Below are 19934 nucleotides of genomic sequence, written 5' to 3'. Positions count from 1 at the left end.
GGGCACGTTCTGCATGGAGCACTGGGTGTTATGCACAAACAATGAATCATGGAACATTTCATCTAAAATTAATGATGTAATGTATGGGGATTAACATAAGAATAAAAAAAAAAAGAGAAAATGTAAGAGAATTTCTATTGGCAAAGAATTTCTCTTGAAACTCTTACTGTAAAGGCCATGCTAGGTGGCATGAGCGATACTAAAATTATTAAAAGACATAGCCCCTATCCTCGAAGAGCTTATAAACTGTAGGGGAGACAGGGCAGAGAAATAAATAAGTACAATGAGACAGAATGTGATAATCCACAAAAGGGATGCAAGCAAGGAGCCACAGGAGTTCCCAGGAGAAAAGATCGCTTCGGGTTCACAGATGAAGGACAATTTTTTAGAGGAAGTGGCATTTGAATTGCACCTGAAAGTGGCAGAATGTACAGAGAAATCTGGCTAGGGAAAGAGGGAGAGCATTCCAGAGACGTTTACACCAAGACCACAAAGTCAGGAAAGCACAAAGCCCTCAGAAGAAAAAGTGAACAATTCTGGTTGGCCAGTTGAGGGTGTACATGAGGGGATGGGATGTGGGAGAGGCAAGAAGGGAACCGGGCAGGTCAAGGAGGACCTGGAATATCCAACAAGGAACAGAAGCAAGCACAGGGGCACCATGAAGCAATCAAAACAGGGTGAAAGGGAAAGTGATCTAGGACTGTGTGCCTTACAAATTACAGAGTGATGTGTGTTTGTGTGTGTATACCACACCTTCTCTATCCATTCATCAGCTGGTAGACATTTCGACTCTCTCCATAGTTTGGCTATTGTTGATAATGCTGTCATAAACACCAGGGTGCATGTACCCCTTCAAATCTGTATTTTTGTATACTTTAGGTAAATACCTAGTAGTGCAATTGCTGGATCATAGGGTAGCTCTATTTTTAACTTTTTGAGGAATCTCCATACTGTTTTCCAGAGTGGCTGCACCAGTCTGTGTTCCCACCAACATTGCAAGAGGGTTCCCCTTTCTCTGCATCCTCACCAACACTTGTTGTTTCTTGTGTTCTTAATTTTAGCCATTCTGACAGGAGTGAGATGGTATCTCATTGTGGTTTTGATTTGTATTTTCCTGATGATAAGTGATGTTGAGTATCTTTTCATGTGTCTGTTAGCCATCTGGATGTCTTCTTTGGAAGACTATTCATGGCTTCTGCCCATTTCTTAACTGGATTATTTGTTTTTTGGGTGTTGAGTTTGATAAGTTCTTCACAGATTTTGGATACTAACTCTTTATCAGATACGTCATTTGCAAATATTTTCTCTCATTCTGTAGGCTGCCTTTTAGCTGATTGTTTCCTTCACTGTGCAGAAGCTTTTTATCTTGAGGAAGTCCCAATAGTTCATTTTTTGTTTCCCTTGCCTCTGGAGACATGTCTAGTAAGAAGTTCCTATGGCCAAGGTCGAAGAGGTTGCTGCCTGCGTTCTCCTCTAGGAATCTGATGGATTCCTGTCTCACATTTAAGTCTTTTAACCATTTTGAATTTATTTTTGTGTATGGTGTAAGAAAGTGGTCCAGTTTCATTCTTATGCATGTGGCTCTCCAATTTTCCCAACACCATTTGTTGAAGAGACTGTCTTTGTTCCATTGGACACTCTTTCCTGCTTTGTCGAAGATGAGTTGACCATAGAGTTGAGGGTCCATTTCTGGGCTCTCTATTCTGTTCCATTGATCTCTGTGTCTATTTTTGTGCCAGTACCATACTGTCTTGATCACTACAGCTTTGTAATATAGCTTGAAGTCCGGAATCATGATGCCTCCAGCCTTGCCTTTTTTTTTTTTTTAAAGATTTAATTATTTGAGAGAGAGAGAGAGAGGGTGAGCAGGGGGAGGGGCAGAGAGAAAGGGGTAGACGTAGACCCTGCACTGAGCACAGAGTCCGACGTGGGGCTCAATCCCACAAACCTGAGATCATGACCTGAGCCGAAATCAAGAGTGGGATGCTTAACTGACTGAGCCACCCAGGCACCCCTGCTTTTCTTTTTCAGGACTGCTTTGGCTATTCGGGGTCTTTTGTGGTTCATACAAATTTTAGGATTGTTTGTTCCAGCTCTGTGAAATATTCTGGTGGTATTTTGACAGGGATTGCATTAAAAATTTAGATTGCTCTGGGTAGTATAGACATTTTAACAATGTTTCCTCTTCCAATCCCTGAGCATGGAATGTTTTTTCCATTTCTTTGTGTCCTCTTCAATTTCTTTCATAAGTGTTTTATAGTTTTCAGAGTACAGATCTTTTACCTCTTTGGTTAGGTTGATTCCTGGGTATCATAATAGTTTTTGGTGTGAATACCTATTGCTTTTAATATGAAGTCTTTAAGGTAGGAGTTATTTTCCCTGGCACATTACGGCTCTTGTCCCTCTGGGTGCTCAGGGTATCCCTCTCTAGTGTCCTTTGAAGCAGAGGTGAGAAGAAATACCCTAAGCACACCTGGAATGATTCTGTCCACACCTGTCAGCTCTCCTTTAGCAAAAACTGCTGCTACAAGAACAAAGCTCAATTCATCTTGAAATTATGTCCACACCTGTCAGCTCTCCTTTAGCAAAAGCTGCTGCCACAAGAACAAAGCTCAATTCATCTTGAAATTACTATTATTTTTTTTAAGAAATCAAGGCTTTAGCATCTTCCTTAGAAAGATATATACCATGTGAGATTTTTTTTTTTTTAATCACTCTCGTGCTCCCTCCAAAAGAGAAACATGCCACTGGGAATTTTACTACTAAAAACTATGACAAATAGCTGCTCCTATATTTAAAAATCTTCAGACTGTCAATATGCACACACATATTCTAAAAATAGGAGTTCCACATTTGCAAATAGTTCTTTATTATATTCACATTTCAGATTTTGAGACATCTACTGGGCCCTAATGGAATCCATAATGACAACGGTGCCCCTAACATGAATCCTGTGTGAAAGTAGTTCAGAGATGCAGCGCCTTTAGGAAACCAAGTGAGCAAAAACCTCTCAGAAACTGCTTACAAACACCTCAACATAAAGGAAAGTGTAAGGTACTACTTTTAGGAATAACTAGGTAGACCAAAATTTAGAACTGTAAAAGTACAAATGTGCTGCACATCAGCTCTCCAAACCCAAGAAAGGATAAAGAGCAAGCTCAGAGAAAGGAAATTTAAAAAAAAAATAATATGAATCAATCTCATTCTCAAACTCTCCCCCCCAAACCCCATCCTGCTGTCTCTTTCTCTTACTACTTCAGCCTGATTCAACTGTTGTAATCCCTCCCAAACAGCCCTGCACATGAAAACCTCTAAGACTTTCCTGGCCTTCCGGCAAGTTCTTGCTAACCAACATCTGAGATGTCATGGCTTCAGATCCAATAACAATGACTTTGAAGTTGACAGGCTGAGATAAGTTTTGGTCATCAAAGGCACAGCCAAATGGGGCAACCTCCAGATCTTCTTTAGAAACAGTGGCTGTTTGTGACTTACTCTGAGACTATTAATTCAGACTTTATAAAATATAGCTTATAACATCAGTCTCAGGAACCAGGCCTAGAGTAGCCTCATTCAGCTAATGGGGACCTTTCTGGACACAGAGTTGAAGAAGTTCAGCTGTGTTTTTTTTTATTTTCAATATCATTTGGTTAACTTTTAGAAATCCAACCAAGTGTTCCATCAAAATGAAGGCATTACAGGTAATCCCAGGTGACTAAAAGGATTCTCACCACCACTATTTAATACATGTTTCATGTAACACCTGTTTTGGATCTTTCTTTGACTTCTTACATAGAATCCATGGAGCAAAGGGCTCCTGGAGTCAGCCCCTGGGTAAGTCATTTTCTATATTTCAACATCTTTTTCTAGCATGTTAACTCATAACTGAAAAATGATAGGGCCAAACAGGCTTTTTTTTCTTCAGTAGATTCTTTTCTAAAGTCCTAACAATGGTAGATTAAAGTAGTCAAATCAAATCTTTCATACACAAAGGAATGAAACTATTAACCCCGCAAGCGGATCCACCCGGCCCAGTGTGGCCCGAGGGGCGTATCCCGCAGGGGAGTAGCGCACGCCGGCCCCGCCCACTTACGGTTGGCCAGACGGCCCTGCTCGGGCTGTGCGCTGTCCGCGGACTGGGTGCTGGAGACCGAGGACACGCTGGAACTCCGCACAAACCCAAACGCCGCTAGCTTGGCTGCCGGGAGACGCGAGTATCCGGGAGGACGAAGTCCAGATTTGGGTAGACTGGATTTTGCAGCATTTGAACCGGAGGCTTTCTTTAAATCTGCTATAATTAACGAAAACAAAACAAAACAAAAAAATCCGTTGACAACAAGATAGAGAATACATGGACTACGAATATTAATCTAGCTCTATCATAAACAGACCACAATCAATCTTGCAGGGTGTGCTTTAGCACATTCACAAACACATCTTTATGAGAAAGGCCCCTCGCAGTGGGCTGGGGGTTTCAGAGAATTCAAATAAGAGGAGAGGCAGCGGGGCAGATGAGACAAGAACAGACAACTAGTTCTATTATATGACCATAAACAAAGGTATACAGTGCTTAGGAAGCTGAATGGAATGAACACTTACTGTTGCACGTTACCCTAGAATTGTGAAATAGACATACACCTTAAAATCTGACATGCAGTGGGCAAAGAGCCCTTGTGGCAAATAATTCATCAGCAATTTTAAACAGTATGTGATAATTCATGGAAGCATGTACAAAGAATCGTTTGCTAACATTCTGTTGGTTGTAGGAATGAGGTGGGCACAAACTATGGAGCTGGCCAGGTGGAAATCCAGTCTCTGTCATTTATTAGCTGTGTAACCTCGGAAACTTGACCCAACACTTTAGAACTCAGTTTCCTCCCATGGAAGGACTGGGATGATAAAACTGGCCTCAAAGGTCTAATATAAATATTATTGCTTGTAATAGGTTTATAGGTGCTCCAATTAATGCTAGGGTTTTTTTTTTTTCCTTTCTCCATGATCTGGTTTTGTGTTAAACTAAAATTCAAAAAACAAACTAAACTTCAAAATTAGTTCCCAGATATGTGCAAAGCCAGCTAATTTTGAAATAATAAAACATCATGCTATAAATCCACCATCTCAGCATGATGATATCTGAACCAGGCTCTGTTCATGGCCACTGCAATGATCATCTCCACACTATAAGAAGTCTTTCAATATCAGATAGAACCAGGATGTTATCACACACAAATACTCTTTAATATTCCTTAAAAGGAAAAAGGGCTAAAAGTCCTAATATTCTGTATAATTGTCCTAGTGAAGCCATTTATAACTTTTACCTGCCATATTTACTGTGAGTGCTTATATACAGATCCTTCAGCAATGCTCCTCACTCCTTATTATCTACTGAAAGATTAACCGGGTTTCAGACTAATAATAATAAAAAAAATTTAAAAAATTGATGCCTAAAAATCAATGAAGAATCTATAATAGAAATAAATCTATGTATGGAAATCTGTGGAGAACCAACAGATGTCAATCTGGTCCAGTGGTGCCTCTTCCTCTACTAGGAGCTCCCCCTAAGAGTGAGGCTGTAGCCAGTTGTACATCCAGATGAAAGCAGAATATGCACAACTATGGTTTCCTGATTTCTGGGTCAGGACTAGGAGGAGGAGGAATCAGGTGAGTGCAGAGGGAAGAGGGAACAGGGATCTGGGGCTGCAATATTCCCAATTCAGTTCTGTCCTTCTGCTTGGGAAAAAAATGTTCAAATATGATGAGAAATAGTCATTGTTTAATAAGTAGTAATGGCCCTTCTGTATCAGCAATTAAATGTCAGATCAGTGCCTTCAATTGCTGTTCTATCATTTTGCATACTCTGAGATGATATCCCCAGAACAATGAAAGTGTCCCCGTAAATCAGATACATTTTCGCAATAAATTTAAACTAAAGCAATTTTGGATAACGCCTGTAAAACAGTTTCTAAAAAATCAGATGTGATTTCAATAATAAGTATACTAAATCCATCATGTTTTGATACTAATTTCAGTTATAGAGGGTAAGAGTATAACCTCTTTCCCAACCCAGTTAATCAATAACTGATTTAAGATTACACAAAATCAAGTGAGAAGAATATGAATAAATGGGTTTTTTTCCTAGTAAACAAACCCATATTTCAGAATGAAGGAAAGGTCAGAATTCCTAACAGAACACCTTGGCATATAATAAACATTCATTTAATATTCATTTAAGAATGAAAACTAGATACTCCTGGGTGGCTCAGTCAGTTGAGCATCCAACTCTTTGATTTTGGCTCAGGTTCATGATCTCATGGTAGTGGGATTGAGCTTCACACAGGGCTCCATGCTCAATGCAGAATCTGCTCAAGATTCTTTCCCTCTCCCTCTACCTGTCTCCCTGCTTAGGCACTTGCACGTGTGTACTCTCTCTCTAAAATAACTAACTAAATAAATAAATTCCTTTAAAAAATTAAAACTAGTTTATTAAATCATTATATAAGACAATAAAAGCACTGAAAATGTTCAAAGAGGAATTTACCCTATTCTACCCTTACCTATATTTAAGGATTGCTCATGTTGTCGGTAGAAAGGTAGCATGTACATGCAGAGAGGGAACTCAACAACACAGGATCCCAAGCAGACATGACGTAGGTCTCTAAGTGAGTTCTGGGCTTTCACTTTCCCTTAGTCCATCTTTCCCTTTGAATAAAGGCACATACTGTGAGTGTATGTGGGTGTAGGCTACTTGTGGGAGTATGTCTTACACCAACTCTCTGTGTACATAATTTTTTCTAAATTTAATGTAATCCATACATCAAGTTAGTATCCAGTGGTCTCTCCTCCTACCAGATACATCTCACAAATAGCTTACGTACCTTCAGGGTTTGGAAGAACAGGTCTCATTCTTTGGAAACCATCAGTGCCTAGCACAGTGGTTTTGACAAATTATTCAATCAAATTTAGCTGAAGTCTGCAGTAGCCAAGCTTGCACAACATGAATATAGCCTGCTGTGTGGGCTGAACACCTCCACTGGTCTCTCTGCATGTGAACTAGGCTGGAATGGGGCTCTAAACTCTGCTTTCTAAACAAGCACCTCTGTGATTCTCATTCAGGTAGTCCATGGAGCATACTTTGGGGTGAAAACGTCAAAGAAGATGCCATATCAGCCTGGGAAAGGTGCTCTTCAGCATTACATACTGACTGAATGTGCCTTAATTTAATCTTGGTTTCTCATAAAAGGAATTTACTTATAAAAATGTGCACTCCTTACTATTTCTCAAGTGCAGCATGTCAGAAGAATATATTTTTTTCAACTATGTAGTGTCCTTGGACTATTCAAGAATACAGACTTTGATGGAAATAGCATATCAAAGTGCACAGTAAGTCCTCAATAAACAAATGATAATAATTAATATTAAATAAAACCGAGCAGACACATAAGAGAGACATCTTCCACAATGGTGGCACGAGGAGCTTCATGGACACTTTCTCCAGTAAACCAACCATAATTAGTAAAAATCATTTTTAAAAAACAATCATTTATTTATTTATTTTTAACAACAATCATTTAAAGTTTCTAGAAATTGTTCTAAGGGCATACAGCAAATAAACATTTATAAATGAAAATCTACTAAGTCCCAGTAAGAATAGTCAGACTGGATGGCACTTGAGCCTGACCCACTCCTTTCCTCCTCTGCAACCCTGTCCATCTCAGCATGATGAAAGCTCTACTCTGGGTGGCTGGGACCAAGGCAACAGGATTTCTCTCCCCCTGCTCAAGAACTACCATATCTCACTGGGAGAGGCGGGCCACCATCATTTCCCATTCCCTATGCCCTCCCCTCAGGTCCATGTTGCAGAAACTAAATTACATGCAAGCAAGAGGCCAAGAGGTCAGGAGACTCTCCCTTCGCCCAGCCCCAAGTAAGAGGGCAGAGGCACTACCCCCTCTTACCACAGCAGGCCAAAAATACTGGGGCCCTAATCACTGTTGCCCTGGCTCACTTGTAGGCTAGAGGTTCAATATCAGGAGAGGTAAAGGGAGAAGAACAGAAGCTACCGACCCTGCCTAGCAGCCACCTGTAAATCAGGATTGCCACTCCTAGAGGAGCAGACCTGTGTCCCTGCCACATCCCCCAGCAGAGTCATAACTAAGAGGTTTGCCCAAAGGCAGAGATAGGCCATAAGAACAAAAATCACTGAGGCACTCTGTAATGCCCACATTAAAAAAGAAGAAAGATGTCATATCAATAAAGTAATCTTCCATCTAAAGACACTGAAGAAAAAAAGAGCAAACCAAATGTAAGTAGAAGGAAGGAAATAATAAATACTAGAATGGTAATAAATATAACAAAATGGAAAAGTAAAAAGTCAAGAAAATCAAATTTGGTTTTTAGAAAGATCAACAAAGTTGGCAAACCTTTAGTTACAACTGATCAAGAAAAAAGGAGAGAAGACTCAATTTGTTAAATGAGGAATGAAGAGGGGACATCACTACTAATCTTACAAAAGTAGAAAAAATTATAAGGGAATATTATGAACAACCTAGTGAAATGAACATGTTCCAGAAAAACACAAAGGAAAAAAAAGGAAATAGAAAATCTGAATATTCTTACAACAAAGAAATTGAATTAGTAATCCAAAAACTTCCTACAAAGAAAAGCCCAGACCCAAATATCATTAATAGGGAATTCTATCAAGCATTTAAAGAATTTATACCAGTTCTTCACAAATTATTCCAGGGAGGGAGGGAGGGAAAGAGAGAAACACTTCCAAACTCATTCTATGAGGCCAGTGTTACTTGATAACCTAACCAAACATATCACGAAAAAAAAGAAAACTCTTACAGATGCAAAATTCTCACCAAAATATAGCAAACTGAAATCAGCCACATATAAAAAGTATTACATACCATAACCAAGTGAGATTTATCCCTAGAATGAAAGAGTGGTATAACATGGAAATCAATGTACTATGTCATATGAATAGAACAAAGAAAAACCACATGATCATCTCAATATATGCAGAAAAATCACTTGACAACTTCCAAGAGCATTTCATGAATAGAAAAATGTCCTCAACTTGGTAAGGGGATGGAAAAAAAATCCATAGCTAACATCATACTCAATGGAAAAAGAATGAATCCTTCCCCCATAGATCAGGAACAAGGCAAGGCAGTTTAGTTTGCTCTCATCACTTCTACTCAATATTTTATGGAAGGTTCAAGTCAGGACAATTGGGCAAGAAAATTAAAAGCCTCGCAGATTGGAAACAAGAAGCAAAACTTTCTCCATCTGTAGATCACACAATCTTGTATATAGAAAACCCTATGAAAACTAAAACCTTGTAATAAATGAGTTCAATATACAAAAATCAATTGTATTTCTATATACTTGCAATAACTAATCCAAAAATGAAATTAATAAAGTTTCATTTACAATATCATCAACAAAATAAAATATTTAGGAAATGTAGTAAAGGGTTGGACTCCCTTTTTTTTTTTTTATGTTTGACTGCTAACAGCTATCAGGTTTCAAACCCCACACCTCTTTTTATACTGCCCACATATCTGGAAAAGCTGATACGAAAGCCCAGGACAGCCTCCTTTGGCGCTGGCAGGCAAGTCAAACTACACAAGCCCCTTCCCACATCCACAAGAATTTCACCTCCCCCCACCCCTGACAACAATAAAGTAAGTTGAGTCATTTCATATGTATTTGAGAGGCCTGCACTGCTCTCCCCAGACACCTCAGTTATGGGAGTAATAAACTCCCTCATAAGCTGCTTTGTGTATGGCATCATCGGTCTTGACATCCAAACCAAATTTTGGGTGGAGGTCCATCCTATCTCTTCAGGGTGACCACAACAATAGGTGGTATGACCAGGATGCTGAGACAGTGACCCCCATCACCGGGAGCCTTTCTTCGTGTTTCGCTTGCTAGCTGACTCTGCTGCCTAATAGAAAACACACACTGGGGTGCCTGTGTGGCGCGGTTGGTTAAGCTTCTGACTCCTGGTATTGGCTCAGGTCATGATGTCAGGGTCATGAGATCGAGTTCCATGTTGGGCTCTGTCCTGCGTGCAGAATCTGCTTGAGTTTCTCTTTCGCTCTCCCTCTGCCCCTCCTGCTTGTGTGCTGTCTTTATCTAAAATAAATAAATAAATCTTAAAAAAAAAGAAAAAAAAACAGGAAAGAAGCACGGCCTTGGAGCTGCTGCTTGATGGCTAGCTCATGCTTTGAGCTGTGCTGCTCTGCTCTGCATTAGTGAGTCCGACAGAGCCTCTGTCATAGATTAACCTGACCCATGTTGGAAGTTTCAATAATTAATTGGTTGTTCAGAGACAGGAATGTGATTGGGGTGGGGTCCTAAGTGTGGCCTTGGGGTCCTGCACATGTATCTTAGAACGCAGTTGTAACAGATGCCAGGCTCAGGGGAAAGACTACCTTTTGCTGCATACAGGTCCCCTGGGTGATCACTCATGAAAAAGCAGTCATTAGAGGAAAAAACACACACACAAAAGAGAAAAAGCAGTATGTGAAATGCTGAGGTCTGCATTTCTAAAAGCAAATGGCTGCGCAGGTCCCTTAAATACCTCTGTTGCTGCTGCTGTCTATGCCTCTGTCCCAACAAAAATCCTGATCCTCGGAGTTATAGAGAAAAACACCCATGGCATCTCTATAGCATAGCGAAAGGGGTTAACTCAAATCCTCCTTAAGCCTGAGGTCCTTAAGTCCTATAAAGTAACACTGTCATGGGAGAGGCCTCCAACCCTGACGATACTGATTGGAAGCTCTCCCAGGGGGAAATCTACAAATAGAAGGGGAGTAGAGAGAACCCCCAGTAAAACCAACAAGGGAAAAAAAGGAATACAGGGGTGGAGGAAGAAGAAGGGAAGAAGCCCGGATTTGGCAGAATAAACAAAAAACTGAAACAGAGGTCTACAGTTGGACCCAATTGGAAATCGAAAATTTCCTAAAAGAATTTATACACCAAAAGATAAAAAGGGCACTGACTTTTGTGTATCTATAACGTAGCTTCTGAATTAATCTTAACATCTCCTTAAATGTACTAATTGACAAACCTTTATGACTTTAATCAATACTGGGGCTCAAACTATAGTTATACGTGGGGATCTCATTAAATTTAAATACTATATCCCCTATAGTATTCTATAATCTTAAGGGAGTTACTGAACGAGAAATAAAAGAAACATAGATATGCTTCATCTTAACCATGAGAATTATCATCTTGCCTCAATTTCCCAGAGTCAGAGCATCCATTGCCCTAAAATATCCCATAGTGGACATGAACACTCTGTGATTAATACATTTAGAGAAAATTAAAGTTTTGACACATATAAAACTTGGCTTGACAAAATGAGACCCTACAGACCATACCTCCAGTTAAAGCAGTTAACAGGACTGGCTATAAATTAAAGCAAGGCCTGCAAGAACTGAAACACATTACTACAAGACCCCTACTGCTCATTTAACAAGACAATCTGGCCCATTCTTAGTCCCTCAGTCACAGTTTTCCTTCACTTCCTGAAGGGACACAAAACACCTTTAAAGAGCGGCTACCCACAAAATCTTTGTGGGCTAGATCTTGACTGGATCCACCTTTCTCCAGGAGCATAGGTCTGACATTACAATGACGACATCTTCCTTTGAGGACATTTATATGACACACTTATTCAGGACGTACAAATACAAAGACGCCCATAAAAAACAGATGGGCCACTGCCTAACACAAAGGTGTGCAAGGCCCTGCCACCTTAATTAAATTCCTACAAATTATTTGATAAGCTGTGGGGTACTCTATCCCTGATACTGTCAAGAAACAGTGATTCTCTCAATATCCAAAATATTAAAAGAAACCCGGGGTCTTTTAGACTCCTTTGGGTTCAGGAGGCAAAATATTCCTCATTTGCAAACTATACGTAAGCCCATTTATGCTGTTACTTGCAAAGTGGCTCACCTTTCGTGGGATCCCCTCCAACAAAAGGCTCTAGAATCTGTCCAAACTGCAATCAACACAGACTTCCATTAGTGCCCTCAGAGACACTCTCACTGTAGAGGCTTTAGCAACCCCTCTCTTGCCTTCTGGAGTTTCTAGACCACCAATAATGGTTATAAGTTGCTCATGGGTTTCTGCTCTAAGAAACTGACCTCCTTGGCCCTGCAATATACAATATTAGAGTGGCACTGGCTGGGCCCCTGCTGGTCTCTCCTGAAAAGTAAAGCTCTCATCTGCCCTGAACCTGTGACCCTGTGCACCAAGGTCCCCAATATGCCATGGGTTATAAAAGTAGCATCCCACAAACTCACAAACTCAGCAGAGGTAGCCTGGACTTCTTGCTACAGGATGGAACCAAACCTGGGCCCTATGGCATAGCCCACCTGCAGAAGGGGGTGGTCTCCCTGTCCTCAGTCCCTTGCCTGATGTCACAGTGCCAGAGGACATCACTCTTTTCCCAGACCCACTGGCTACCCGTGGAGCCCCTTTAGGATCAACCGATGAACAGCAGTGGGAGTTTATGCACTTTATATGGTTGGAACCATAACTGTCACACATGATGGAGCTCATTGAGAGTTGCTGTTTTCACCCCGTAGCCGAGATGTTCCTGAAAAGGATGCAACCCAAGCGTCCCACAATTAGACAAACTTCAAAGTGTCATCTAACACTGGATGCTCTGGTCCAAGTCAGTCCCATCCCCACGTTTTTACACTCTTGGGCCATTGCCATTGGCCTGGCTGTCTGGTCCAGCCAGTGGCAGCAACAATTCCTTATTCAGGGTTGTGCTCTTTAAGGTTAAAAAAAAAAAGTTTGAGAATCATTTTGTGCTACAGAGACCCAAACAATAAAATTAAAGTCACACATGTTTCTACACTCCCTACAGCCACAATACAAGCTCTCACCATGACAGTCCTTATCCACTTTTGGAGTTCCAAACATTACTGATAGTGAACAAGGCAATCATTTCGCTTCTCAGAATACACAACGCTGGGCTCTTGAACAAGGCATTCACTGGAACTTTACCTTCCTTAATGACCTTAAGCTGCAAGTTTCATAGAGCACTATAATGGCTTACTAAATAAGTTCAAATTCAATTAAATATAGCACATTTTAATCATCAAACACCAGGGCTCTCTGGCTCCTCCCATCTGAGAAAGCTCACAAGCAAGTGTGGTATTCCCCTCTTGGCACCTGTGGGAAAGTCAAACCACTCCAACATCTGCCTGAGTTTGGAACAATCACCCATACCCCATTCCCTACCCACAAAAAAAACTCCAAATGAATCTCCTTTCCTTGTTCTCTTTCAAGCCATTTGGACCTCCTTGGAAGACCTGTTCTGCTCTCCCCAGAAACATGAAATATGTAGATAATAAAGCTTTTTACACCCTCTTGAGGTATGTTTGTGCCATTATCAATCTCCACTAGGAAAGAGAAGCAAATGAGGACTTTCTATTTCATTGTCTAAGGTAGCTATGCAATCACCTCCCTGGTAAAGTTCCAATTATAGTTGACCTTTAAACTACAGAGGTTTGAACTGAATGGGTCCACTTATAGGTGTTTTCTTTTTTCCAATAAATACAGCACAGTATTGTAAAAGTATTTTCTCTTCCTTATGATTTTCTTAATGACATTTCCTTTTCTCTAGTTTATTCTATTGTAAGAATACAGTACATAATACATATACAAAATATGTGGTAATCAACTGTATGTTGGCTTCTGGTCAATAGTAAGGCTTCAGGTTAACTGCTATCAGTAATAAAGATTTGGGGAGACAAAAGTTACACACAGATTTTTGACTGCACAGGGGAATTGGTGCTCCTAACCCTCACATTGTTCAAGGGTCAACTGTGTGTGAGAACCAAGGTAGACGTTTTGGGGGTTTTGCTTTGTATGAATTTTACTTATACCAGCGTGCTTGAAAGTATGAAATGCACTGCTTCTAGACTATAAAGCTATTTCATGAAAAGGCTACTCTGTAATATTTCATTTTGCTTTACTATAAATCCAAATTACCTGAATATTTTTCTAATACTAAATGGGAATCTGAACAAATTTGAGGGTTCATCTATATTTTCAAGGTGGCTATACCAGGAATAAACTTAACAAACAAAGTGTAAAACTTATTCTCTGTAAACTGCAAAACATTATTAAAATAAATTAGAGAATACACAAACAAGTGGAAAACATTCTATGTTCATGGATTAGAAAACTCACCGTTGTTAAAATGGCACTACTCCCCAAACTGATCTACAGATCAATGCAATCCCTATCAAAATTCTAGCGGGCTTCTTTGCAGAAACTGACAAGCTGATCCTAAAATTCATGTGGAAATTCAAAAAAACAAAGGATAGTCCAAATAATCTTGCAAAATAAACACAAAGTTAGAGGGCTCATAGGTCTATTTTTCAAAACTCAGTACAAGGCTGGAGTAATCAAGGCTGTGTGGTACTAGCATAAGGACAGACACAGCTTAATGTAAGAGAATTGAGTTTGCAGAAATAACCCAACATTTATAGTCAACTGAATTTCAACAAGGCTGCCAAGTCCATTCAATGGGGGAAAGAAATGGTTTGTCAATGAATGGTGATCGGACAACTAGGTATACATATGTGTAAGAAGGATGTTAGACCACTACCTCTTGTCATATTAAAAAAAAAAATCTCAAAAATGGATTCGAGACTTCAATAGAGATACTAAAACTATAAAACTCTTAGAAGAAAACATAGTTATATATCTTCATGACCTCAAATTAGGCAATAATTTCTTGTGTGTGACACAAAAAGCGTAAGCAACAAAAGAAAAAAATAAACTGAATTTCAACCAAAGTAAAAGCTTTCAAAATTAAAAGCACCATGAGATAGTACCTCGTGCCTATTGGAATGTCCATCACCAGAAAGATAAGAGACAAATACTGGTATGGAAGTGGAGAAGAAGGAACCCTTGTGCACTGCAGCTGGGTTTGGAAATTTGCATAGCAACTATGGAAAACAGCATGGAGAACTCTCAAAGTATTAAAATGATCCAGCAATTCCACTTCTGGGAATATATCCAAAGGCAAAGAACATAAAAAAGATATCTGCATCCCCATGTTCACAGCAGCATTATTTACAATGGCCAAGACATGGAAACAACCTAAGTGTCCATCAATAGACGAATGGATAAAGAAGTTATTTTACACACACACACACACACACATTGGAATATTATTCAGCCATTAAAAAATGAGAAAATTTGCAGCAACATGGATGGAATTTGAAGGCATTATACTAAGTGAAATAAGTCCAACAGAGAAAGACAAATACTGTATGATCTCACTTATATAGAAAATCTTAAAACAAACAATCAAAAAACCCAAAATGAATTCACAGAAAAAAGATCAGACTCATGGTTACCAGGAGCAGGAGGCTGGGGGAGGGGGAACTGGAGAAAGATGGTCAAAAGGTACGAACTTCCAGTTATATGATAAATAAGTACTAGCGGACATAATGTACACCCTGAGGACTACAGCTAACACTGCTGTATGATATCAGGGAAGCTGCCAAGAAAGTAGATCCTAAAAGTTCTTATCACAAGGAGATAATATTTTCTTTTATTCTTCTTTTCTTTTTATTGTATCTATATGAGAAGATGGATGTTCGCTGAACCTCTTGTGGCAACCATTTCACAATATACATAAACCACACCATCATGCTGTATGCGTCAAAGTTATACAGTGATATATGTCAATTCTCAGTAAACCTGGGGGAAAAAATGTGAAAGCTTTTATATTCAAAAGACACTATCAAGAAAGTGGGGGGGGGGCACCAACCTAAGAATGGGAGAAGATGTTTGCAAAACATGTATCTGACGGCTTTCTAGTATCCAAAATATACGAATAACTATATAACTTGACCATGAAAAGAAAAATAACCAAATTTTAAAATGAGCAAGGATTTGAGTGGATATTTCTCCAAAGAAAATATGCAACGTGCCAATAAGCCTATGGCAAGATGCATAATATTCTTAGCCATCAGGAAAATGCAAAACAAAACCATAATGAGAAACCACCTCACACTCATTAGAATAACTATAATCAAAAAGACAGACATTATCAAGTGTTGGCAAGAATATGGAGAGAGTGGGACCTCATACATGGATGGTAGGAATGTAAAATGGTGCAGCCACTTTGGAAAACAATCTAGCAGTTCCTCAAAAAGTTAAACATACAGGTAGCATATGATAGAACAATTCTACTTCTAGGTATATCCCTCAGAGAAATGAAAACATAAGTCCCCCACAAAAACTCGCACGTGAATATTTCATAGTGTCACTGTGCATAACAGACAAAAGGCAGAAAAAATGCAAATGTACATCAACTAACGAATGGATAACCAAAATGTGGAATGCCAATGCCAATATAGTAGAGTATTTTTTTCACCATTAAAAGGAATTAAGTACTGATACATGCTACAATACGGACTTGAAAGCAAGTGAAAGCAGCCAGACACAAAAGGCCACATACTGTATGATTCTATTATGTGAAATGTCCAGAATAGGCAGATCTATAGAGAGAGAAAGATTAGTGGTTCAGGGGCTGGGGTTTGGGAAAATGAGGAGTGCCTGATAATGGGTACAGGGTTTCTTTCTTTTTGGGGTCATGCAGATGTTCTAAAATTGATTGTGGTGATGGTCGCACAATTCTGTGGATATGTTAAAAACCACTGAACTGTATCCTTTTAAAAGGGTGAATTCTATGTAGCATATGAGTATATCTCAATAAAGCTGTTATATCAAAACAGAAGTTTTTTAAAAAAGAATAGAGAATTCTTGTCTTTGGTTCAGTAATTGGCTTACACTAAGGTAGGGCAATGGCTATTGTTCCAATCTCTACCAGTATCTTCACTGTCAAGGGACCTGTATCAGATACAGAATTTGGTCTATCACTGTGAGTTCTCCCCAGAAAAATAGGCAAGTGAATGACATATTTGGAATAGCAGATCAAAGATCCTTCCCAATGGATATAACAGTAATTGAGAAATTAATTAAAATAACTTCAAAATTAATAAACATCTAAAAAAAATCCTTTCTAGGATCCAGTATCTAAATCCCATGCATAGAAGCTGAGGCATACTCACTTAGGTTTATCAAGGCTTTATATTCTTGCAACATTTTGACAAGAAAAAAGATAAAAATTCCTGTTTGAACAACAAGAGATTTTGCTGCTACTGAATGTTTAAATGATGTGTTGCTCTTTCAAAGTAATAGTTTTTCTTTTGAAAGATAAATCTTTTGAAGAATGCAAATCTTCACATTTCAATGAAAACTGAAGAACTAGATTTGTTCTTACCTTTTCCCTTTGTGTACTGATTCTCCTTTGAGTATTTATTTAAATAAATATCTCTGCTAGAAATATCTTAATCAGCTAGAACCAGATTAGAGTATTTTTAAGGTTCAATATTATATTGATAAAGGCCCATCCATCATTGTCCAACATTCTTGATATCCCAGGCAGTAAAACAGACTTTAAGAAAGTAAATGCAGGGGCGACTGAGTGGCTCAGTCATTAAGCATCTGCCTTCAGCTCAGATCATGATCCCAGGGTCCTGGGATCGAGCCCCACACTGAGCTTCCTGCTTGGCCAGGAGTCTGCTTCTCCCTCTCCCACTCCCCCTGCTTGTGTTCCCTCTCTAGCTGTCTCTCTCTCTCTCTGTCAAATAAATAAAATAAAATCTTTAAAAAAAAAAAGAAAAGAAAGTAGATACATATTAATCCAATTCAATATGCATTCATAGACACCTACCATGAGCAAGCACTTCACAAGGTGCTATGGGAAGTTCAGAAACAAAGAAGGAGTGCTCCCCAAGTGGGGCTTACAACCTACTGAAGCAGAGGCCCTCGCTCACAAATCACCACTGCCTGAGAGAAAAGGGAGAACAAGGCCAGAACAGAGGTGGGACCTAGTGCTATAGGAACGAAAGAACTAAATGAAGGTAAAATCTAGTAGAATGATTCAGAGTTTTTCTTCAAGGCCCATTTCTTCCTTATAATTTTATGTGGGAGAAGTGGGTTTTTATTCAAGCATATTTATATACCCAGGGCAAGGCATTATTTGAACCAAACTATTTTTTTTTAAGACCTTACTAGATCTTCCTAATTGCTTTGATAAATAGGTTCTTCTTTCGCAGACCTTCTGTAGAGAGTTGGTTTGCTTTGTTCGGACAGCTCAGAAACAATTCCTCTCTCACCTTGCTGGGGACCATGCAAAAACAGCAGTTGTTTTTACCAAGTTTCCTTCACGGGGGAAGCTGTAAACAAAACTCTTTAGTATGAAGGCTGCTGCAACTCTCCCATAGGAGAAAAGAAGGACACAATTAAACAAAGCAAGGGAAGTGGCATATTTCAGGATTATACTCAAGATCTGGGTTTGATACAGTTGCCCATCAAGTGTATAATCTCAGGCCAGACTCAAATTCTTTGAGCCTCTCAAAATGGCCCTCCCCTGCGATGATCTTCACCTCCTAGCATCCCTACCCTTGCGTAGTAGTCCCCTTCCACAGTGAGTCTCCTCCTACTGACTTGTGTGACTCGGAGAACACTGAGGGTGTGAAACCCCTTGGGCTATATTGTAACAGACACTGCAGCTTGCTCCTCGGTCTCTTGGGCTGCTTGCCCTTGGGGGAAGCCGACCACCATGTCATAACCCTCAAGCAGCCTTGTGTAGATACCCACATGGGGGGAACTGAGGCCTCTTGTTAGCAGCTAGCACCAACTTTCCAGCTGTGTGAGTGAGCCACCTTGGAAACGGGTCCTCTAGCCTCCAGCTTTCAGATGACTGCAGATTAGCTGCCATCTGACCCTCTGGATTTGAGGACAAGGCTCAGTTCAGTGCGGCATTCTCTCTACCAGCTCAGCGATGCCTCAGCTTTACATAGGGATGGTCCCAGTTTTAGCTGTCAAAGTCCCACATCTTAGGAAACCCCTGAGCACCATCAAGCAGACCAGGATGGCTGATCACCCTAGATTTATAGCTCCCAGGCTTAAGTAGCAACTTCAGCATTCATAGCACAGCTGTGAATTGGGATATAAGTGGAATCCCAGAGTGTGAAGTACGATGAAAATAAGGAAGATATGCCAATAGGAAAGATATGGAATGAGCTGCCAGACAGAGGGAAGGGTAAATTCTCTACTCTGATGACTAAAATCATCTCAGCAAAACCAAATAATTAATACTAAAAAGTTCCGGTGCTGGGAAACTTATGAGCCACATACAAAGGGATGTAGCTGGACCCTCACCTCCCACCATATGCAAAACTTAACTTGAAATGGATAACCGATCTAAATTTAAGAGACAAAACTATAAAACACTTAGAAGGAAACACAGACATAAATCTTCATGAACTTGAGTTAGGCAGAGCCTTCTTACATATAATAGCAAAACCATAAAGAACAAAAGAAAAAACAGAGAAAGTGGACATTAACAAGGTTTAACACTTTTTTAATTCAAAGGATTCAATCAAGAAAGCCAAAAGCCACCCACAGAACGGGGAAAAATATTACAACTCATATATATAAGAAGGGACTTGTATCGAAAATATACGAAGAACTCTTGAAACTCAACCCAATTTAAAAATGGGTAAAGGAGGGGAGGAGCAAGATGGCAGAGGAGTAGGAGACCTGGGTTTCGTCTGGTCCCAGGAATTCAGCTGGATAGGGATCAAACCATTCTGAACACCTACGAACTCAACAGGAGATCAAAGAAAAGAATAGCAGCAACTCTCTGAACAGAAAAGCGACCACTTTCTGGAAGGTAGGACGTGTGGAGAAGTGAATCCGAGGTGATATTCGGGAGGATAGACAGTGGGGGAGGGGGCCTCCGTCAGCTGCTACCAGCAAGTGATAGAGCCGCGGAGCACAAAATCGGAACTTTTAGAAGTCGCCTC

General features: G+C 39.8%; 1 protein-coding gene across 2 annotated transcripts in view; it reads right to left on the bottom strand.

The window, feature by feature from the left end:
• Positions 1–19934, bottom strand: part of MTUS2 (microtubule associated scaffold protein 2) — a 505832-nt gene that overhangs the window by 303548 nt on the left and 182350 nt on the right. Inside the window, exon 4 of one of the 2 annotated variants that reach the window (XM_081814784.1) lies at positions 4091–4288. In XM_081814784.1, the coding sequence (XP_081670910.1) occupies positions 4091–4288 (198 nt within the window). The remainder of the gene's footprint in view (positions 1–4090; positions 4289–19934) is intronic. The other variant, XM_081814785.1, reaches the window with a different exon arrangement.

Source organism: Leptonychotes weddellii, chromosome 3 (assembly GCF_054177405.1).
Source record: "Leptonychotes weddellii isolate Sample4059 chromosome 3, ASM5417740v2, whole genome shotgun sequence".
In the NCBI taxonomy this organism is placed as follows: Eukaryota; Metazoa; Chordata; class Mammalia; order Carnivora; family Phocidae; genus Leptonychotes; species Leptonychotes weddellii.
The sequence above is the reverse complement of the archived record's forward strand: the minus strand, read 5'-3'. Positions and strand labels throughout refer to the sequence as shown.